The 24,142-nt window shown below is 48.5% G+C and overlaps 1 protein-coding gene across 2 annotated transcripts in view; it reads left to right on the top strand.

The window, feature by feature from the left end:
- The window catches only part of Ide (Insulin degrading metalloproteinase), a 99,187-nt gene extending 76,516 nt beyond the window's left edge, over positions 1–22,671 (top strand). For both annotated transcript variants that reach the window (XM_077688252.1, XM_077688251.1), the window contains exon 27: positions 22,509–22,671. In XM_077688252.1, coding sequence (XP_077544378.1) covers positions 22,509–22,625 — 117 coding nt within the window. In that variant the 3' untranslated portion in view covers positions 22,626–22,671. The remainder of the gene's footprint in view (positions 1–22,508) is intronic.
- Positions 22,672–24,142: the final 1,471 nt, after the last annotated feature.

Here is a 24,142-nt window from a genome sequence, read left to right as displayed (position 1 = left end):
GAGATGAAACGTTTATTTGAACTGAAAGGTCTTGATTGAACTAGGGTAGGTTCCCTCCTTCCAGGGCCCCTGTTTCCTCTGCCCCAGTCTTGGCCCTAAAGATCAGATACTTCTGAACCCCAGGTCAGAGCTGGTCAGAGCTGCCTCCCATAGCTCATATAACTTGGTGTTGGTGTTTACTGAGGGCCATATAGTACGACAACCCCAGGATGCATGGAATAGGGTGGATATTTCACCGCACTTATTACATGCGTTTGTGAATTTCTCGGGGAACATCTTCGATAGCCTGAGGATGTTGGGATAGGTGTTCGTCTGTATTTGTCTAAGAGACTGATGCTCTGCAGCTGTTAAGCTTTTATCTGGTGGAGGAAAGGAGAGCTCTGGCTTTTCTTTGAATGTTGAGTCGCTCACCGAAGGTATTTGGGAAAGGGGTGAGTAAGCTAAGACTACTGGCTGAGCGGTTAGTAAGTTCTCGCGCAGCTTGGTCTAGATTGGCTGAAGTATAAATCTGGTTGGCCAGTTAGGTGTACTGAATGCCACAAATTACATTTAAAATCTTCTAAAAAGGATTGTTAATTGTGATGTATTTGCGTGGGTAGTTAAATCAAGCCTAAATCTGGGCCCTAGAAAAGCACCGCCATGTTGCCCTTGCCATTTGCAGAGCAGAAAGTGGTGGTGGGGGGCCACCTGCCTCTACAACTCCTGGCTTGTGAGTGAGGTTTACTGTGGTGTACTATGTGTAACCCTTGTTCACTTGGCGACTGCCTGAGCACACGAGAACATTGTGTACAGTATATTTATGGTCCCTAGAAATATTTGCTAGTCTGCCGTCCCGCACCTTCTGTATGGGGAGGCGTGTCCGCACTGCTGATGCACGCACGGCGCTGCGCAGAGGGCGCTGCGAGCAATCAGTGTGCCCGAGCGGCCGGAGCTGGAGCGGCCGCCGTACGGCCTCTGCCGCGGAGAGCGGGCGCGCTTCAGGGTTTGTCGGCCAATTAGAGCAGTGAAATCAAATAGGGCTCGAGGTACATCAGCTCATAATTGAAGCTGCGATAGAGCTACTACAAGACCCGTTAATTTCGCAGCCAGAATTTTTCTCGAATCGGGCTACGGAGCCTATTTGCGCCCGCCGACCTTCGCGAGTGAAACCGAAGGATGAAACCGCAGCAACGAGAGTAGCCGTTTCGCCACCGCCGCTGGAACCATTATTTCGCCCAATGTTGTACTGAGTTATCCCCGAACGTCATGCACTGTAGGCCAGGATAGCTCGAGAAAAAGGGGGGGGGGGGGATGCTGTAGTGAAATGCTTTACCGAAAAAAACCCGTTCCTAAATACTTTGGAAAGTAGAGGGAGAAGGGGGGGGGCAGTAAAGCAAGGCATATGGTCATCGGACTAAATAAGCCTCAAGAACTTTTCATCCTAATTTCAAACAGTGTAGAGAAAATGATTGGCCATAGCACATATTCTTCCTTGTCGCTTTCGGCGCATGCGTCTCGCGATTCACTCAGAATATGCGGGCGATCAAAAAATAAAAAAAGCCCTGTGTAATGAAGAATGCAAGCTCAGTTAGTGTTTGGCAGCCTGATTTTATTAAAAATAAGTTTCGCGTGTCCCTCAATTAGTTTGCGAATTTTCCAAATCGTGGAATTCACAAAAATAACAGCTGAGCGCCGCAAAATAAAAGGTTTCATAGTACCCCAAATTCTGCTGTTGAATGGAAGTGTCAAAAAACATCGTATGCATGCGTACACACGTAATATTTTTATTTGGAATTTATATTTAACAGATATTCCCAACTGAGGAGGAAGACGTGCGATGGGGCCTAATTAATGAATGATGCGAATTGGTCAGATCCCGTTCGAGCATACATTTGACTCGCGAACAGAGAGAAGTCAGGATGGTTCCAAAGGGCCACAAAAGAATCTGCGGAGCGCCCACACACCGCACAAATATTTTCACGCGTTTACATATCCATGGCAGAGTACAGCGGGGGTATACACAAAAACGCTTCTTTGTTAGGTAATTTCGTCGAAATTTCGCGTGATGTGCCCCACCTAGCAAGAGATGTCATTCCGACAGTGTTTCCGATGCCCCCGAGTATGTGTGGAAACCTTTTGCCCGGAAGAGGATACAGAGGATAGAGCGCAGCGACACGATTCCGTGGTTTGGCTCGATCGTTCATAATACGCGAAAACGTACTCCCATCAATTTGCGCTTCGGTAAAAAAACTGTTCGTATTCGTAGGAACCAATTTATTTGGCTTATGTGTTGTGTATACAGAAACTAAGAGAGGACGAAAACGCGCCGTTAAAAGCGCCTAGAACGCCCAGACCTACGAAGGCAGCATGGCGGTGCGCCGTCCGCCATACTGCTCCCCGGGTCGGTGCTGGCAGGGCGCGCTCCGACTGCCTGCAGCGCCGCCGCTGCATGCATCACAGAGGAGCCCCCTTCGCGGCCGGCAGACGGCAGACTGGCAAATCTTTTTAGGGACCATAGTATATTATAGGAATGGTCACCTGTTCACACTACTTGTGCAGAACTACCTTCAAGAAATGAGCAGTGAAGAGTTTGAGTCCAACAAGACAGCCCTGGCAGCACGACGTCTTGAAAAACCCAAGAAGCTGGCACATTTGGCATCCAAGTTTTGGATGGAGATCTTGTCTCAACAGTACAAACTTTGACCGAGGTGAGCTCTGAGTGTTGGGATCTGGACTTGGTACTTCCGGGAAAATTGGGAATTCTCAGGGATTTTGAATAGTCTGGAAAACCTGGGGAAAGCTTTGGGAATTTGCACTTCTGTCAGCAGGGAAAATCATCTGTAATTTATTAAGGGGATGAAAGTCATGGTAATGCTAGCTCGAGTAACAACAGAGAGGACGCGCTTTTGTATGAGCCGTATGGAGCGCGTCCTGCCCACAGCCACCACCGGCCTCCCGCCAACACGGGTGATAGCGGTGACGTTTGTTTTCTTGTTGCCCTTGCTTCTCAGTTACCTGGTGGGATTTTCCCTTTCTGTTATGTCGGCTTTCAGCTTACTCGGGGGCACACAACATTTCTGAGTCCTTATTTGAGCTTCGGTTTCTGCCTATTGCTAGTGATGTTGTGAAACGAGCACAACTGCGGGCCGGCCTGGTAGGAATTTATGCATCCTGACAAATAGCGCACACATAGGGGGACGAGGAAGGACAAGCACCTGTCCTCTAGCCAATCACTGCTCTGCACTTTGGCAGCCTTCACGTCAAGTGGAACTGCTTTAATTTTTCTATTTGCCTATCTCCTTCCAGACAAGGTAGAAGTGGCTTCCTTGGAAGGTGTGACCAAGGATGATCTGCTCAAGTTCTTTAAGGTAGGTAGCTCATGAGTGTGCGTAGCCTCACTGTTTAGGACTGACAAAAGTACAGCATATACAACACAGGCGCCTGAAAGGCCTTTTGAGAGAAATACTGCTACTGATTGATTGATTGTAGGGTTTAACGAAACGACGCAACGCAGGCGATTGAGGCACGCCGTAGTGGAGGGCTCCGGATTAATTTTGACCACCTGGGGATCTTTAACGTGCGCCGAATCTCGTACACACAGGCGTTTTTGCTTTTCGCCTCCATCAGAAAAGCGGCCGCCGCGGCCGAGAATTGAACCCGCAACCTCGTGCTCAGCAGTGCAACGCCTTAGCCACTGAGCCACCGCGGCGGGTCAGAAATACTGCTACTAAAAACACCTCAGTGGCTCACATCAAAGGAGAATCTCCTGTCCCGCAGTGGTCCCCTTTTGTGGATTTCATGACCACAAAGGCGCAGCAGTGCAGTCTCGTAAGCAGGCGCTTGCTGTGTGCAGGTAATCAGTAAAAGGCATTCAAGGCATTACAATTTTGAATTTCTTTGATGCTGTGTACACCTGCTTTTAGTGCCCCAGGAAAGCAGTTGTTTTCGCGATCCCTATTGCATTCGAAATAGCCTTGCACCTCGAAATAGCCCTGCACCCTTTTTTGTTTGCTCATAGTTCTAGATAAAACTTCAACAGTGCAGCACAATCTTTTGTAGCCGTGACAGGCATGGTACCAAAAGCAGCTGATGTGATGCTGTGATGTGGTGAATACTTGTCGTTTCTCTTCATTCAGGAGCACATTGCTGCTGGAGGTCCTTCCGCAAGAAGCTCTCGGTGCATGTCAAGTGCAGCAGTCAGGGCGACACCAGTGCTGAGACAAGACCTACCAATGTGAGTGGCTTTCCTCTCCTAGGATAGCGTTTGTAGACTGAACTAAATACTAACCTTACAAACCAGGATTGTTTGTTGCTCAATTTCTGCTCTTGAGTGGCTGTAGGGAAAGGCAGGATAAGGTAGTGTAGACCGCTTATAACGTATGTCGAGGGAACCACGAAAATCCGCACTGTAAGCGTTACCGCACTATAAACAAAACATGTGCGAATCCAACCATATTGCAGCCTATTTTTCAATCATTTTTTGTCTTATCATCACTCAAACGAACTCCACTAAAAACAAACACTGTCTTTATTTCGTCTTTTCTTTTTTTCTCACATCAAACGCTACTGTGCAGTCTTGCAAACTGTGAGCGTGGCTTTAATTAACTTACTTTGTGTTTGTGTTTTGAGGGAGTGCGACTGCATTTCTTAGCGTATAAATGAATGGAAGGAAGGGAAGGGAAGAATAAGCGTGGCTTATGCCGGCCGGACAACGGGATGAGAACTCAAGCCGAATTTTATTTTTCACCCCGCCTTGCATTTGAGGTGCCAAAGGCAGTTGCTTATTAGCACAATGTACAGGTGGTAGAAAATTGCGCGGCGCAGCTCGCTATCTCCAGATGATCTAAAAGGGAAAAGGTGCTGGCTTATCCGAACAACATTCTAATAGAAACAACTTGCTGCACACGTGAGGGCTTGCTATCTTCAGAGGTACACCAAGAGGAAGGGCAGTTGTGGTTATCACAACTGCCTTGTGGTTGCGAGTGCAGAGGAAACACGCAAACAAAAGGGGCGCTGGTTTGTTTCTTTTTCTGTGTGTAAGGAGAACAGGAAGCGTGCGCTGCATGTCATAAAACAATGCCCCAGCTGCACCGGTCAATCAACAGACCTACTTCACAATAGCAATTTACTTCGTTATGTTGAAATTTGTTTCGATCAGAAATTTATACCCGGCATCCACAAACAACACCAGTTTACTTGCCATTTCCAAGCACTCACTCACAACACTGTTGGAGCCTGAGTGGCAGCCAGGATCGGTATCAAGTTGCATTCACAGGAACATTGCTCACTGAGCTTGGGCACTGGCATGTACGTGTGAACCTCCAACTTACATGGGTGCGAGCCACTGAGGGGCCATTGTGCGAGCCATTGTCCCTTGCTTGGCTCTTCTCGCTCTCACCTTTCACAGACTGCTCAGACATCTGACTTGAGGGGAAAAACTATGTGCCAGGGGAAGTACTTGTCTTTTGCAGCGTACTAACTTGACCACTCCCTGTTTTTTTTTCTCCTCTCCTCTTCCTGGCTACTTGTCTGCCTGAGCTGACCAGTGCCGAGGTTAGAGGCCGGGGCAGTACTGTGTGTGCGGTCTTGGTGCTAATCGGAGCTTTGGCAGATAACAAGCCACTCTTTTCAGCTTTTGACGCCGGAGGATGGCAGTTAAGCGAGTACCGCGCAGCGTGCTTCTTCTCTGCCCGTGCAAGGGCTCTCTTGACCACTGCTCCTCTCCCTCCATCCCTCTTTCTTTTTTTTTTTATTCCAAGAATTGGGGTTTTCAGTTGTGGGATGCAGTATGAACACGTGTGTGTGTTCAGTGGATAAAAGGCAGAGGGAGAAACCATGATCCACTGATAAGATCAATCTGGGGAAGTGACGCAGGTATATGAAAGAGGGACGCTGAACACAGGTAGACAGCTTGTAGGCAGAACTAGAAGAAGAAAGCACCAAATTGAGAGGCTACATGCTGAGGCAAGCATTCCGGTACTTCTAGCGACTGTCTGCACTGTTGGCAACTTACAAGGATCATTTGCTTGGTAGCATGTGTGGCAGCACGTCCTCAAGAGGCCCAGGTTGCTTGCACTAGCATCAATTTTGCTTCAAGCACAACACTGTTGATAGAAAATTGGCCATTCGCATAAGTTTAATCAAGGTCTACTCACAGGCTTTGTTAGATTGAAATTTTAAAAAACTTGGTTTCGTTATATCAAGGCACAGGGTTCAATGGCATATACACAGGGTTCAATGGCATGAACTTGCGTAATTTTTTTTTACTTTGTTTTGCAGTCAAACCCGGTTATAGCAAACTATATAATGCACCGAGGTTAGTTCGACATATTCAATAGTTTGATATAGCTGAACCCACCTCTAACGAATTTTCTGTTACGAGTTCGCAATTTGTGGGACACCCCCCTCCCCCCCGCCATCCCCACTTGCAGAAATGAACACAATAAAGTATGCCATTACCATACACGAAATAATCCATTAATTGCAAGCAGGAAAGCTTCCGCCTTAACTGCCGTCTTCGCAAAAAATTGGCAATCTTTGTTTTCCCTTTCGTTTTGGTGGTGTCAACTAGCTCAGCATTCTCTACACGAGACATCGTTTGATATCAAAGGACACGGATTCAAACGAGTCCGTGTCCTTTCATATCAAATCAGTATTGGCGAAGCATGTCGGCTGCCAAAAGTGCTTCTTAAAGGCCAACTGCAACGAAATTTTCGGCTCCTTAAATGCACTATTTTCCGGTAGTATTACTTTCAAAATTGCTACCTGCAAAATTCGGACGCTCAAATATGCGTCGCTGCATCGTAACAGCCCAGGAAAGAATACTTAGGCTGCTTCAAACGAATACGTTTCCCCACTTGAGGAAATTGCGCCTAATGTACCCGACCCAGTACTCCGCTCTGTGTCAGATTTGTGGCGAACCTGGCACGCTCTACCATATGGTGTGGGGTTGTCAGAAAAACCCCAAGTTGGACAGAATTCCTCGTCCGTCTTATGAGCAGTGGGAGAGCGTGTTGTCCATTTCCAGTCCGGAAGACCAGCTTCGGTTGATTGAAAGGGCTGTCGCAGCTGGCACCGCGAATGGGGTCCTGAAATAAGGACACCACTGCACTTTTTTTTTTTTTTTTGTGCTAATAAAGAAGTCTCCCCCCCCCCTCTCTCTCTCTCTCTCTCTCTCTCTCTCTCTCTCTCTCTCTCTCTCTCTCTCTCTCTCTCTCTCTCTCTCTCTCTCTCTCTCTCTCTCTCTCTCTCTCTCTCTCTCTCTCTCTCTCTCTCTCTCTCTCTCTCTCTCCCCCCCCAGAAAGATAAAAAATGCTCTTTTCAAACCGAAACTGGAAAAAAAGGGTATAAAAAAGGGTATCCATTACGGATGGCCGGAAGTGACGTTACACTCAGGAATCGAGTGGGCACAGCCGGCGGATTCTCCCACGACTGCCTGTGAGAAAACGGCGTGCATTCGATGTGTTTCGGGTCGAACATTTAAAACATGCGCTAAAAGGGGTTGGGAAGTTCGTACAACCATTATTGCTTCGCTGTAAGCTGCAGAGACTCGTTCGGTAAAGTGTAAACACAGGCGCCGCGAGGCGTCGTGGCAAAGCTGGGAGCTAGAAAATAGGTACACAAAAGGACAGGGTAGAGCGCTAGATGAACGCCGGCACAGCCAATATGCCCTGTGCCGACCGAACTATCCTATGTTTGTGAGAGAGAGGGAGAGAAAAAAAGGCTACCGTGGGAGGAAAGCGTCGAAACATGCTGGCTAACGTGTAAGAATTCGGTTTCAGCGCATGTTTTATCGAAGCTCAAATACAGAAATTTTGTATGTTTGTTTACACGAGCAGTTTTGTTTCTGTTAGCAGGGTGCCTGCGCCAAAACGTTTAATTAAATAATGGTGCCACTCATCGACGAAAGCACTGCAGTGTCTTCGCTGGCGTCGTGAAACAGGGACCTTTCCCGAGGCTCAATGCTGCCAAATGTGCCCCCCCCCCCCCCCCCTTTTTTTTTTCTACCTGTTGAAAGAAATGTTGCCAACGACGGCTAGTATTTATTTGTTTTTTGACGCAGTTGTTTGAACTGAATCGATCCCGTGCAGTTCGCTGCCTGTTGTACTTGTCGCCCCGACCGGCGTGATAACAGTGACAACAGCGTACGCCTCGCGTCGGCCGTACTTGCATCATTCGTGCTCTCGAGGGGTCGACCGACCGCGATCATGCAGTGGGCCGCACAGCTATCTGCCGTACTCGTTCTCGGGTCGTTCACGCCCCGACCAGCCGCGACAACAGTGTATCGTCTCGCATCACGCCCGGTCGCGAGCTTGCAGTGCGCCGCACGGCTGCCGTAGTCATTCGTGCGCCGACACACTGACCAGCCACGCCAACAGCGTATCGCCTTGCATAAGCCGTTCACGCGTCTCTCGTGCTCGTCGAGTCGACCGAGAGCCTGCTGCCGCCATCACGACCACAAAGTCGGCTGCTGTGCAACTGCCTCGCTCGCTCGCCAACGGTGTATTGCCTCGCGTAGACCGGCCCCGGCATTCTTCGAATTTGCTCTTTGTCTCAGCAACCCAGAGCTTCTTCAGCTTTTTGCATTACGGAAACGGGTGAAAGTAATTATTCATGCAGGAGGCAGGAATTTCACTGCTCACTTGCGTGAGGCCGCGCGTGAAAGGGCTACTGAGAAAAATCAACGACGGCACGGGAGTCCTGACTGGCACATCACATCCGGAAGTTCGCTGCTGTGGCGACAAGTTGTGGCGACACTCCGCTAGGTGCTGCGTTGGGTTAAGTGGCATGTTTTCGAACGGTTTTAATAAAAATACTGCGCGTTTGTGGAGTTTAAAAAATTAGGTCACAAGGGACTTTAGTGGTGCATACCACATGTCGAAACAGAATTTGGGCAGGTAAGTTTTCGTTGCAGTTGGCCTTTAAGCATCGGGTGGCTTTCACTCGCGACATCCTCCGCCTCTTCGGTACTCTCAGCAGCACTGGTGCCATGACATCGGCGCCAGTGTCTGTGTCCGAGGGACTCGCAGTGAGAACGTCATTGTCAACACTCAGCATATCCTCGAAGGACACTCCTTTTGGCGCAGCATCAGGAATGTTGGCGAGCTCTTCCCACAGTTCTCCAGTGCTGCCGTCTTGGTCCGGACTCCTGACTGGGGGGGTTCCGTCGCAAGTCCCGTGCATCGGGAACAGTCAGTTATGCGAACTGTCAGGTGTCACGTCACTCCGTGCGAGGCTCAACATCTCAACTGCCGCCCCAAGACCGTGCATTTTGGCAGCAATTCTAGGCGCGCCGTATTTGATATATCCGATGTGAACGTTATCAGAAATATGTTTCGCATGTATTTTTGTAACTGATTTTTTCTTTTTCTTTTTTTTCGATATGCAGCATGAGAGCAACATGTAGCAACAACATGAGAGCAACATATATATCTTGAAAGCAACATGTTTTTTACGAGCAATCAGCACGGTTTTCGGGGTGGATTTTCTACGGTAACGCAACTAATACACACGACTAACGACATCTCAACAGTTTTATATAAGGGTGGGCGAATTGACGCTATATTCTTGGATTTCGAAAAAGCTTTCGATTGAGTACCCCACAGCAACTTAATGTTGAAAATTCGAAACTTGGTCAAAAATGAGAAAATAACTCAGTGGTTAGACTCCTACTTATCAAGTCGGTATCAGTACGTTCAAATAGGTGAGTCTACCTCTCACTTGTCATCAGTTGTATCTGGAGTCCCACAGGGCTCAGTCTTAGGTCCGCTGCTTTTCATTATCTATTTAAACGATTTACAGTTCGACTGTCCGGTGCGTTTCCGTTTCTTTGCCGATGACTGCATTGTATGTCTCCCTATTGAATCAGCAAATGATCAGAAAGCTCTCAATTAATATTTAACAGCTGTAAGTAATTGGTGTGCTGATTGGAACATGAGCCTCAATACAACAAAGTGCTGACAAATGACAGTAACGCGCAAAAAGTGTCCTTTTCAATATGCTCATAAAATTGACAATGTTGAATTAGAGGTTGTTAACGAGTTCAAATATTTGGGTGTAACTATGACATCAAACTTCACCTGGAACAAACACATACAAAACATTACATCATCAGCACTGCGCAGACTTTGGCTACTAAGGCACCGACTTCAGCATTGTACAAGCAGAACGAAGACCGTTGCGTATACAGTGTAGACCATTTATAACGTAACCGCTTATAGTGCGGGACCGGATATAACGCGGGTTTTTGTGACCACCGGTTTGCCTTCCATAGAACTCAATGCATAAGCATACCGCTTAAGATGCGGTTGGCCAAAGCACAATACCGTTTATAGTGCGGTTTTTCGGCGGGTCTGCTGATCGACCGGCGCAGCTGGGGCATCGTTTTAGGGTAGCAAGAGAAAAAAATAAATGATGAAATCGGCCATCTGACGCAGCGCGCACCCCTTGCTCTCCTAACTTGGACACAGAAGAAAAAAAAACTCCCAAGCATTTCCCCGAGGGTGAACATGGTTAAGTGCGAATGCACGGGGTGATGCTATGAGGGGGAGTAAAGTTAAAATCCGTTGGCATTCGCCCGTGAGCGCGCGCGAGCCGACCCACGGAGGTCTGGCAGTTTATCGCTGCATATATAGGGCGGTACGCCGCGCCGAGCGCGCCGAGCCAGGTGGCTGAGAGAGGAGGCGAGCGCAAGGGGAGAGGGACAGCGGCGCACGGCAGCTGCAGCCGAGCGAGGGGGAGAGGAGAGAGTGTGACGTCACGGTGGAGAGAGAGGCGCGCGGCAGCTGCTGGGGAGAGGAGGCGCGCTGTGACGTCATACCATGACGTTACGGCGCGAGGAGCGGTGCGGGGAGCGGCGCGCACCCGCGCAGCCACGGCGAGGAGGCGGAGCGAGCGCGGTCACGTGGTGAAGTGACGTCACCGCGCCGTTGCTACCGACGCTCCTCTCCGCTCCACGCCGTTGCTAGGGAGAGGAGGACTGCGGACGCCGCCGCCGGCGGTGGAAGGTTTGGGGTCGCTTATAAAGTGCATTCGCACTTAAAATAGGCACCCTTTAGTTCGCGCGTACGTGATAACAACAACTGTCCCTGCTTGATGCACCTCGGAAGATAGCGATCGACTCCCCTCCCCGTCCGCGCGCGGCAAGTTGTTTCTGTTAATCGTGAACCGCATGGCCCGTTTTCGCACACGAGTCGTGCGCATCGGCGTTGCGCGTGCTTTTTTTTCATGCTCGTGTCGACGATTCCACGCTCGCGGTGGCTTCTTCGCGTGGCAGTGGGAGGAGCCTGACGACTTGCACCAATGGAAAGACAATGGAGGGAGATTCGAAGCGCTCCGAGCCGGCTAGCCGCGCCGGAGATGTGGTTAGGCTTACCACCGATGGGCTTATTCACAAGCAGCGTGGATGGCAGTTTATATTCCACTTTGCGCCCACATTATCAGTTTTTTTCTTGCTTGAGCATCTTTACTTGCGCCTTATGCGGAATTTCAGCGAGCGGGTAGAAGTGGTCGCTGGAGCTGCCTGCACCGCTTCACGGCCAGTGCCGACGCCATGTTGCCGCGTCTTACCACAGAACAGGGAGGATTTTAGAGAAGCAAAGGTCTAGCTTTGCCTGTAGTGCCAGAAAAATCGTAGCGGCGGCGTCGTGAACTACCGAGGGAGCCCGCTTGGTGCCGCTGAAACAAGGCTTTGTAAACATGGCGGATGCTTTTTGCACTGGCCGCTTGAGCTCCTTAATAACATGGCTGCTCTCGCACGGCAGCCGCCGGCTCGCTGCTCCTGCTGGTTCCTGGCTGGCACGCTGGCCGCGTGTTTACTTGCGCCGCGCTAGTGAAGTGATGTTACGCCAGGTGACCAGATGGCCTCTACTGGCACAGACCACAGTGAGCAGCAAGTGAGAACAAATCGTTTATTGACATCTGCAAGTTTACAGGGGCAGTCGCTTTCGTGACTTTTTTTTTTTTTTTTTTTTGCCATAACAACTCGTTCACTTGCGCTAAGATTTCGAACGAAGAGCACACAACCAGCACTCAGTCGACGATGAAAGGCGGCGGTATACAGCGAGCGTCATCAGTTCGCACGTGCGATGTGCCCACCTTCCGCATCCATCACATTGGAGAGCGGCGACGTTGTCATACACAACCTTTTCGCAGCGGCTGCAAGTAGGACGTGACGACGTGCGCTTGGGGCCGGGATTGATCGCAATGTCTCCAGCGAGCAAGAGGCACAACGTGACTGTCGGGCGGCCAGGAAGGGGTGCGCACATGTGGCGGCATACCTTGGGGCGATGCTTCAGCGAGGTGGTGGGAACCAACTCCGTGCACAGCGCGCGAGACAGACTTGTAGTGGCGAGCACGCTCAGACGGGCACATCCGTCGTGAGGAGCAACACGTACGTTTGGCGAGGTCACAGAACAGGGAGGATTTTAGAGAAGCAAAGGTCTAGCTTTGCCTGTAGTGCCAGAAAAAGCGTAGTGGCGGCGTCGTGAACTACCCAGTACGCCCGCTTGATGGCGCTGTAAACACGGCTTTGTAAACATGGCGGATGCTTTTTGCACAGGCCGCTTGAGCTCCTTAATAACATGGCTGCCCTCGCACGGCGGCCGCCGGCTCGCTGCTCCACGGCCGGACTCGACTCTCCTCCTCCCGCGCGCGAAAGGGGCGTCGAGTCCGGCCGTGGCTGCTCCTGCTGGCTCCTGGCTGGCACGCTGGTCGCGTGTTTACTTGCGCCGCGCTAGTGAAGTGATGTTACGCCAGGTGACCAGATGGCCTCGACTGGCACAGACCACAGTGAGCAGCAAGTGAGAACAAATCGTTTATTGACATCCGCGAGTTTACAGAGGCCAGGACATCATTTCATTTCGATCGCTGCAATTGTACGTCGCTTTCATGACAACATTTTTTTTTTGCCATAACAACTCGTTCACTTGCGCTAAGATTTCGAACGAAGGGCACAAATGAAGTATTGACGGCGACAACGGTTTCCTTTGCACCGTCTTTCTAGCGGAGTGCATAACACTCACCTTCTGTTTGAAGAATCGAATATTCTGGCCTCGACAGCTGCCTTCCGATGCGGAATTTCCCACATTTGTCATTCCACAAGCACTCAATTCTCGTGTTTTGCCAGTCCTCTCAACAACTGATGGACGCAAAAGCACATAACAGCAATAACAGTCACGAAACCGGTGCTCCGCGCACATTGAAACGGTCGGCCGTTGCAGCGGTTTCAATTTGAATTGGCGGCTTTGTGGTTGCGAATTCAGAAACAAGGTGGTGCACCAGTCGGCTGTTCGTAAAAAGTTGCGTACATTTTTGCTCAACGAATGTTTGATGCGGAACTTGTTAATAGTATTTTTAAATAACACATTGTAAGCGAACTGTGTGGGCTCTTTGAGTCACGGAATGAATGTTTTGTATTCTATACCAAAAGTAACATTTTGCCTGCGCCGTCTGGTGGGCTTGATGGTCGAAAACAGCGCTTTAGGTTGGTCAAGGTTGGTCACGTGGGGCGTCGATTTTTACGCCGCCTATAGGGAAGACAGGGAACGTCCAAGCTTGCGAGCCCTGGCGAGGTCTGGACCGAGATCGCTCTTTCCAGCGACGCTAGTGACGCCGCGCGGAATTTGTCCGTAGCCGGGAGACGGTGATCGGCGGACCGGTCGCTCCGGCGGAGGCGGCCGACGGCATCCGTGCGGCCTCGCAGAAGCCAAAAGAAAACAGTAATAGCAATGATAGTAATCGACAATGCCGTATAAATAATCGGAAAATATAGGCTGAACGAGCGTTCATATTCCCTCAACTTTCTTGAAGCTATAGACGCTGTGGGTAAATGAAAGAGTTTTGGGCCTGATCGGTGTCTGCTGCGGAGAAAAATGTGTCTTTCGACCCACCCGTGTGTACGTGCCGCTTAAATTATTCTTCGCGGAAACTGCTGCCACATTTAATAGTTCTTTGCTGTAAGGGCGCCCATTTTGTAGGCTTTTCGTGTAACCTTGTGATCGTCTTTCTCGGTTACATTCGCTGCCGCATAATGTGCCAACCGATGTTCGCTTATGTGTTGTTAAATTGGCTCAGTTCCACTGCTTGCAAACATATAAGCAGCAGACATATAACATATGTAAAACATGTAAACAGGAGAGGCTGTCCAATCCGCTTGCTTTTATTTTCAATAAGGAAACAAATGAAAACTTTTTGCACGCGAAGGCGAGAAGCAAATGTGGGGATGTGTTTAGTGATTAATGAGAGAATATATAAACAGTTATGTTCAAGCAAGATGTTTCAGAAATAACAATATTATAACTTTGGGTCTGCTAGTTCCAATGCGAGCTCTTGAACGCATTTGGTAGCCGCAGTTGTTGTTTTGGTAATAACAATGGACGCACTTAAAAATCTTACCGGAAGTCAAATCAACATAGCGTAATTTCAGCCAGGAGATTTCTCGTCAATTACTTATCACAAGCCAAAAGCGCACCTGCAAAGTACTGCCTATATTTTCATGTACACTTCAATATCACACGCCAGTGTATGCCGCATGCACGCGTAAATACGTAGGCTTATATATTTTTTCATGTAATGTTAACTCGTTCGTTTGTATACCGCTTGATACGACGTAATTGAAGCCTCGTCTTCGCGGTTTTACTGCCCAAAGTCATAACTAGGTTTTACTACACCCAAGCAAAACAAAGCAGTACGCACATATCGCCCGCGCATGGTGCGCATGAGCTTTTGCTTAGCATATGCACACGGGGAAAACATGAACACGCCTGAAGGAAAGCGTGCACTGCAATAATGTCCCAAAACTTAGCGTTGCACATTCTGTAGCAGGTTGTTTGCCCAATGAGGCAAGATTGTTTTCAAACCACTGCAGTGCGACCTGAGCCATGCAGAGCAGATTGCCTCGCACGCAGCGCTTTTTACACCGCGGCAGACACCCTGAAACGAATCGGATGTTGTCTCGCAGTTAGCAACGTATACCTGCGTTTATTTTTTGAGAAAGTACTTGTTTCAAGCGGAACTAGGAGCTTTCAGGCCGCTACTAATGCTGGCACGCATGTTGCTACGGGGGCCCGATCACCGTCTCGTTCGCCATTGCCGTTTTCCGCAGCGCCACCTGTAGGGACTGGAAAGAGCGGATAGGCCTAGATGCGCCATCACAACAAGTCGATGCGGCGGTACAGCGGCCCCGCTAACACGGGCTCCAACAGGCTCACGCGGGTCGCTGAGCCTTCCCGGTGGCACGTATCACACTTACTGCATGTTCACAGCGCAGAAATACCCAAGAAAACTAGATTTGACAAGACCACAGAGAATAAGTTAACCGCAATCCAGCTTGGCTTAGCTTGGCTTTGTGGTTGCTAATGGGCGGCTTTGTGGTTGTGAATTCACAAGCGAGGTGGTGCACCAGTCGGCTGTTCGTGTTCGTAAAAAGTTGCGTACATTTTGCTCAACAGATGTTTGATGCGGAACTTGTTAATAATCTTTTTAAACAACACATCGTAAGCGAACTTTGTTGGCTCTCTGAGTCACGGAATGAATGTTTTGTATTCTCTACCAAAAGTAACCTCTCGGTTGCGCCGTCTGGTGGACTTGATTTTGAAAACTGCCGCTGTAGGTTGGTGTCGATTTTTACGCCGCCTATAGGGAAACCAAGGAACGTCCAAGCTTGAGAGGCCTGGTCTTACTGCGCCGCACACACTACGCCAGTTGTATTGGCGGTGAGCGCGAACACAGGCGGCGCTGCGAAGCGCGCCTCCGTGACGTCAGCTTAGGGATTCTCGCATTTGTCGTCTGCTTCACTCAGGATCGCTCTGCCTGCTGTTTCTTTGCGCTCGGTCAACGTCTGATGCTTGTCCGCACCAGAATTGGCGTGTGGGTAACTTTTTATCATAATAATAGGCTTAAAATCGCATACACTAGCTCATGGTGTCAATTAAAGTATAGTTTTGAATACCGCTACGGGAGAAACATTGCCGGCGCCACCCCATTCCTTGCGAAGCCGGTCCTGTGCGGAGCGCGAAGAGTCGGAGCTAGGCGTCAGCTTCTCATGTAAGCATTCGAACAAAAGGAACAGTCAGCTGCTAATAACCGACAACAGCGAAAATGGAAGACCAAAACAAATTCTAGGCCTTCAGGGCTGTCGGCTTTGGCAGAAGGCATCACGATTCCCGGTAATCAAATGTAAGGTAAAACAGTTTTTTCAACCTTGCCGAACTCTCGAACGCGTTTTGTCACGTCACTTTACGTTGTCAACGCATGAAAGTTTGGCGACATGCACTATAGACTGCAAAAACTGTAGGTTGAGTTCTAAATAACCCAGTGTGTATATACGCGCGTGATGATTCTATACCAGGCATCTAACCAGTATGGAGGTTTATTGAGCAAAACGAGTCACGTCTTCGTTAAATTTATAGTAACACATATATGTTAAGACCTACCTGGAAGGATATTTCGGAACATTTTGCACAGCCATATCTTCCCGATATTCGGATATGCGTTATAGAAAAACTGCACTCAAGCGGAGGGGGAGGAGTAAGAGGAGGAGGGGAAAACTTTGTTAAACAATTAAATCGATCTGGTTAGTGGGCCGGGTCCTCAGTCCAGGACAAGAGAGGAAAAGTAATTTTCTTCAAATCATAGAACGCCATCCCGAGTAAAATAGGATTTGTTCTTCGCGCCTGGAAGGGTTGAAAAGCAATAAAGGGCTACCTGGAATTCTTCTTCGGTTTCGAGTCTTGTAATATATGCAGGTGTACTATTTATTACGTTAGTTAGCGAGTCTATCATGCCTTCAACACCGTAATCATGTCATCATTGTTCGAGTTGAGAGTCAGTTCGTTATGATAACGATATAATTACGATAGAAATTCGGAGCACAAAAGCCGCCTTCGAGTACTGTGGACCACGTTGTTTAGGGCGCGATCGCGGTGGCGTAGCACAAACCTTCTCATTGTAATTGCATGTGAATAAACAAAGCACGCTGCGGATATGCACCTTCTTGCACGCAGCCGTAATGAAAGCCAAGTTGTGAAGAAGGGAATGTATGCCATACAAAATGAAGGAAATATCCACACGACCTTTGTGAGGCTCCCAAACATTCCGAAACCTCGTAATAAAAAGTTGGTGACAGCACAGAAAAATTCATGCGTTGGGCAGAAAAAAAAGCAAGAAACATTAATCCGATACAAGACAACAACGAAAGAAACAGAAGAAAGCCGCTTTATTTCCTGCTGTGCGGATGAGCGTGTAGAGGCCGCTGCTTGGTACGTAGTATTAGACTGTTGAGTCTTCAAAGGAGCATCTCAAAAATACTGCAGGGAAGCCTACGCATTTTGAATACTTATCGAGAAGCTCTGATCGCTGATCCTCGCGAATAAGCAATAAGAATAAGAAAGGACGAGTTACACACGATCTTCTGACCGATACTCTGAAGAAAGTTGTTCTCTATCTCTTCGTGTGTTGCAAACTTGTGGGGGATACAGCTTCAAATTATTCAGATGCGTCAGAAGCTGGCAAAGTAACTGAGTCGCTAGAAATACGCTTTTTAACGCACTACAGCAACGAAGCGGGCGATTTCTAGCCCAGGCACTGTCGCCCCTCACAAGCGGAGTGTAGCAGACGACAGCGGCGCGAATCCCTAAGCCGACGTCAGAGCCAGGGGGCGCCACTCAAAGATCTCACCGCCAATAAGCCTCCTGCGCTGCCCAGGGGGCGCTGCGCAAGCGGCTTCCGGGCAGTACTTCCGGGTAGTACAAAGCTGCGCGGGTCCCCTAGGATCCCGTGTTGACAGAAGCAAAATGAGCTCGACGCTCCCGATTATTTTGCGACGTGGTCACCAGCTCATCCCCGACGCGTCCGATCTATTTCAGCGATCAACTTGGCATTAGGGGGAAAAGCTTTGAAGCGCTAAACACGTTTACAGCGCCGACGAAAGTGCCGGGACCGTGACGGCGTCTGCTACTCGCAGGTTAACCGAACGATGGTCGTACGAAGTTAAATTTTAAGCGAAATTTCTAGTTTAAACTAATACTCTAGGTGACAGACTTCTCAAAAACAGCCAAGAAGAGTGACGCAATCGGCGATGATCGCGTTTTAAAAAGCCAGCGAGTCCGGCGGACCGCAGGCTCGCCTGCTGCGGTGCGCCGCTCTTTTGCGTACCTGCACACTATGCGTGCACTTTCATTAAACAGTGCTCGTTTGCGTCGCCGTTATGAATACATGGTGCAGCGTTAGCTTGCCGTTTTGTTGCGTACGTGTCTCAGTGACAAAATGCCGCGACCGTCAGAAGCGTGAAATCTGTTTTGCGATTCCGAAATTAGTGGCCGTAAAACAATGTGGTCGGGCGAACTAAGAGGCCGCTCGCTTTCCTTGTTTGCTCTCGCTTTACTTAATTACGCTCTTGCAGCATACATTCCCAGTTCGCACTTAATAGCCTAGAATGAGGGTCAGCAACGGCCGAGTTCCATGCAGCCGACACGGCGGAGGGCTGGACGGCAAATCGGGTGGGAGGAGGAGGGGGGCTTTGAATGCAAAGAGAAAAAATTCTGCGAATTTCTAATAATATTTGACAATAATCTGGCGAAGTGCGAAGATGGGGGGGGGGGGGGGGGGGGCAATTCAACTGGAGGACGCCAATTATCTGTTCTTGTCTCGCTGTCTACCTCCATTTGAAGTCAGAACTGGCGTGTCGGCGTTCAGATTCGACGGCCCCTGCACTAGAAAACCAACACAGTCAGTGATGATCGTATGTAAATATTCGGGGCCCCGCGCCGCGTATGCTGCTGTGGTATGTGATGTTACAGAAGTACACATAGGCGTGCGCACAGGGGGGGCGGCCGCCCCCCCTAATCATCTGAAGGGGGGCGCCAAATTGGTCCATATTTTGCCAATGTAACACATTAAAGTAAAAATTTCTGCTCAGAAATATTTAAATTTGTATGTGTTGCAATTCCATCGCATTGAAATAAAAATTTTATAACCATCCCTCTTAGCACAGTTGCTGTAAGGGGGGGGGGCGCAGCGGTAGGACTTTGCCCCCCCCCCCTAATCGACAACTCAGCGCACGCCTATGGAAGTACACATATCTGCAGACAGCGGGCGTGTGATTTGGTGCATATTTTGCGTCCTTTAATAGCGCTTAATTTGTTTATTTGGCGCTATTGCCCCACCTACTCGCTAGTATACAGGGTGTTGCGACGATAACTGGAACACTTTAAAAAAATTTTCCTGAGCGATCCGCCGCTCTGTTCGCGCTCAAACTTCACACAAAGGTCGCATTTTGTGGTCTATTTTGTTTGACACCGGGAACAACAACGGTACTTACCTGTTTATTCTGAAAATAAATAAAAACGATTTTCGCCTATGGGAAAATGGCCGCTGATTTGGACGTGCGAGCCAGCGCAAGTTGATGTTGGAACGACGGAACCACCTGCAGAGTGAAACGCATGTTTGGGATTCACGTACGGAGCCAAATGGTGCAGCAGACGATCAGAAAATGCACCTAGAAATGAGCTAACAGACGATCAGAAAACCCGGTTTTCGGGCTCGCACGTCCAAATCGCCGCCATTTTCCCATAGGCGAAAATCGTTTTTATTTATTTTCAGAATAAACAGGTAACTACCGTTGTTCCCGGTGTCAAACAAAATAGACCACAAAATGCGACCTTTGTGTGAAGTTTGAGCGTGAACAGAGCGGCGGATCGCTCAGGAAAATTTTTTAAAGTGTTCCAGTTATCGTCGCAACACACTGTACATGTACCCTGCCGTTCGTAAATCGTGCGGCGTAAAACGTTATGCAAGAATCATTTAGTTCGCGAAAATACGAAACAAAATTTCCACTCGTTTCAAAGGCGGTGCCAGGCCAGCAGTGGCTGCTGAGTCGGCTGCGCAATTCTTGCGTTCGCTTGCATGCTCCCGCTGAAGCAACCTTTTGCAGTTACCTCAGGATATAGGATGAGCAGCGTTCCGTGTTTATGCTACTCGTGAACTTTCCTTTGTCGACCGCACGCAAGAAGAAAATGTAACTGTTGTCAAACCGTTAAACCACCCGACCTGGCGATACTGTCCCACGCCGCGACCACCGCGAAAGCTCGCTCGAAAGAAAGCCGACAAATCGGCTTCTTTTAGCGGATATTATTTTGTTTAGCCCCTGCAACTACTTTAAGGGCTATTTCATACAGTATGCAGTCATTTAAACACGCCACAAAGCGCCACAACCAACTTTCACTCTGGCTTGTAATTGAAAACACTCTGAGGGCGGCGAGGGTCGTCTGCTTTTGTACTACCCAGAGGCGTTGGCCGCTAGGGGCGCTGCATGTCGCCAAAACTCCAGCGCAGGAGGCCTATCCGCGCCGGCGTCGCTGCGCCTGCGGCATGCACTGCATGTTTTCGCGGGAAATCGCTCCATGGGGTTCACGCTTTAAACGCTGTGTAGATAAGCCACCGCTCTTTCCCTTTCCGAACAAGCGAGCCGCGCGGAGCCGAAGATTTCCACCACCAGTACGTTGCGCTGATAAGCAGCCGCCTTCGGCATCGTGAACACAAAGTGGGTGGGGGGGTGGGGGTGGAGGCGAAATCCCACTGGCATTCTTATCTCCTGCGGCATCTTCATAGACGCTAAAAACGCAGCCATGGTCTTTCAAACACAAACACAACGGAAGTTTAAGCCGCGCTCGCCGTTTGTAATACCGCGCTTTTGCAATGTGTAAGACCCTGCAGCAGCGGCTGATGTTAAAAATAATACGAAATAAAGACCGTGCCTTCGTTTTTAGGTGCTGTGCGTTTGGGTGATGAAAAATTTAGAATGGCTTGAGAGGTAGGTGGCGATGTGGTTGAATTCACGCATGTTTTGGTTATAGTGCGGTACCGCTTATAGTGCGGATTTTTGCGGCTCCCGCGACATACGTTATAAGTGGTCTACACTGTACTACGCTGGTCCGCCCCTTGCTCGAATATGCAGACGTTGTGTGGGACCCACACACAGACAGATTCAGCGATACTCAAACGGGTACAAAAGAAAGCGTTGCGATTTATTCACAACGCATACAGCAGGCGAGTATCCGTGACAGAACTGCGCAGGCGTTCTGATCTACCCACACTAGAGTCCCGCCGCAAATTACATCGGCTTAAATCATTACACAGCATAGTCAATGGTTATTCAAAGCTTGACTTCAATACCAACCTGGAATTTAACATGTCACGCCCCACCTGGAACAAGCACAGCAAAACAATCCTAATGCCTTTCACCAGAACAAACGCCCACCGTCTTTCTTTTTTCACGAGAACGATAGCAGAATGGAACACTTTGCCATGTGATGTTACTAACATAACTAATCAAAATGTTTTTTCAACGGCTGTTCGAAATTGTGTGTGATTGAAGTGCTAGTCTTGTTCCCCTTCTGTTCTGCTCAACTAACGTATTTCACGTGTTAGCTTGCAACCATGCCACTAACACACGCTGCTCATCTTTTTTTTTTCTGTGCAGTGTTTTCCTATCTTTACATGGAAACGTCAGATTTATTTTTTTCGCACTTCCTGGACAATGCGTGTAGTGTACTTTGCTTGTGTTTTGCATTAGACTAGCATTGCCGGTTTTATTGTATATTCATGTAGCCATTTGATTTGTAACGAGAATTACTGCTGCTTTGCGAATTGTGGACCGTGTTACTGATTGCGTGCGCTTGTGTGTCGTAACAATCTGTAAGCTTACTGCATTATTGCTTCCTTGTGTACCGCAGGCCGTGTTACTGGTCGCGTGTAAACTCTGCATTCGTACTCTGCACTGTACCACTCCTGCCTTGGCTGCCAAAGGGTGGCTGGCAGTATTGAATAAATAAATATAATTAAAAAATAAATAATTTGCTTTATCCGGGTTCGTTATAATCGGTGTTGACTGTATCAAGGTTGTCGTTATACTGAAATTCATTATATCATGTGCAAATTTTCTCAGACTTGAGCAAGTTTACTTTGCCCTTGTGTGTTGTATGCAGATCTAAATAGTTTTCAGCTTATAAATGCAATTGTGTGGTTTCAGTGTAGTATAGCCATACAGCGACCACCACCTTGGGTTTGTGCTGTTTCGCTACCAATTACTTTCCAAGTGGGCACCATGTGCGATGCAAGGTTGCAGCAGCAAGAAGGCCATTCGCGCCTCCCCCTATAAAAGCAAAAGAAAGAAATACGACGAAGGTGCTGTTCGCGCACGAAATAAAATGAAAGCTGGGGGTGATTATATTGCTTCAGGGTCAAGGCAGGTACGCTTGTTTTCTGAAAGACTCCCCCTCCTTTTTTTTAACTTCCGATCGGTGCAAAGATCACACGTCAGCACTGTGCTGGTGTCCTGTGTTTTTTGTGCCGCAAATATGCTCTGCAGAAGGTGGCCAAATTAGGGATGAGAGCTAAGATGAAAGAAATTGAGCAAAAATGTGTGTAACAAAAGGCCAGCAAGGCTGCATGAAAGCACCCTGGTGATGTGATGTGAGGTGCACCTTGTGTCAAATTTGACGCCTGGCCGGCTGCTGTATTGCCCATTCCAGGGACCCATGTGGATCAAGAACATCACGGAGTTCAAGAGGAGCCTGGGCCTGTATCCTCTGCCCAAAGCATGCATCAACGTGCAGCCACCTCAGTCTGGAGCCAAATCCAAGTTATAGCACATTTCAAGCGATATGCAGCAGCACAAGAAATGCCTTGACGTTTTCTGCTTGTTTGCTTCACCTTTCCTTGTTTCCTCGTATTCACTTCGGGATGTGTACACAAACAGTGACCTGTACGGAGGGGATCGTCTGCAGTGCTGCCGCATGTCCAATGTGCGTGGCCTGCAGTAATCGCGACAAGCGGGTCGGTACCCGCATGGGCACTCTCTCGGGAAGGTGGCGTACGCATCAGGCAGGTGACAGTCGTCACCATGCCATGTCCTTGCAGCCAGTGTTTCACTAATGTCTGGCTTTGCATGGAATGCAGTTCATATTTAGATAGATTGTGCAGGAAAAGCATTTTCCTTACTGTTTTTCATATTAGCCTCCTGGTGACGTTCCATTAGCCAGAAAAACGGCAAATAGATATAAATACTGATTGAAGACACAGATAATCGGCGTTCTACTTGTATGCACAGCCTTGGTTACACTCATCTAAATATTGCAGAACAAGTTGCTCAATTAGTTCACTGAGTTTTACAACTGGCTCTCCTGGGACAAACGGTTTGAATCTGTGACAGTATACAAGTGAAGTGTGCATGCATACAGTAAATCTTGTTACAGGGGACACAAGAGATGCTCATTTATAAGACACATTTGAAAATGGGTTTTCCTACGTTCGCCATGTTATCGACAATGCTTACAAGAGACACTCGGTTACTAAGGACAACATTCTGAAGTCCCTAGAGTAAATTATTCATTGTATAGACAGAATGGGAAAATGGCTCCAGTATAGAAGACCCTGTGGAAAACTTCCGTGAAGATGAAGCTTGCGCCTGAATCCAAAAGATCCCAGAGGTTCCATAATCTTTTGAGGAGTTTGTGTCTGCAGATGTGGACCTCCAGTGCTCTGAAGTGCTTACAAATCATTTGATTCTTGTGCAAGTAAATGGTGCCCGAGAGGGTAAACCAGAGGAGGACGAGGACATTGTAGGTTGGAAAGCGCCAGCAGGTGAGGTTGATGAGTATCTAAGAACGCTTAACAGTATTGTGAGCAACTGGAAGGCTTGCAAAGTGAAGTGCCTTATACTCGCGCTACACGGGCGTTTCGAAGGCCTTTGCTGTCATTTGACTCAAATGGCACCCTCGAGTTGCTACGCGATGTTTTTCAAAGGCCTTTGGATGTTATGCCTTTTGAGTCAAAAGAGCACCACCAACGACCTTTGACGTTCTCAAAGGCCTTTGAAACTAGAGCGCTCGGGCGCAATTTCCGCCTGCATGCTGCGCAATTACAAAAACAACTATTTAGGAGTACAACTAGGTGTTTAAAGTGCATGATCTTCATAATTTCCCACTTGTTTTTGTCCTCTATCACTTGCCCTACGATTAGAAGGTAACTTGGTACTCAACACCGGCGGTGTGAAAAAATAAAATCTGGGTGCTAGTGCATGTTTTGTGTACACTTTCAGATTGCTATCAATTTGATCACTAATATTTTTTTTTTCCATTGTAACTAAAATTCAATTTTTGTCAAG

The sequence above is a fragment of the Haemaphysalis longicornis genome, unplaced genomic scaffold (genome assembly GCF_048455015.1).
Source record: "Haemaphysalis longicornis isolate Haplotype H1 unplaced genomic scaffold, Haemaphysalis longicornis Haplotype H1 scaffold_1, whole genome shotgun sequence".
NCBI lineage: Eukaryota > Metazoa > Arthropoda > Arachnida > Ixodida > Ixodidae > Haemaphysalis > Haemaphysalis longicornis.
Note: the sequence above shows the minus strand (reverse complement) of the source record. Positions and strands in the feature narration are given on the sequence as shown.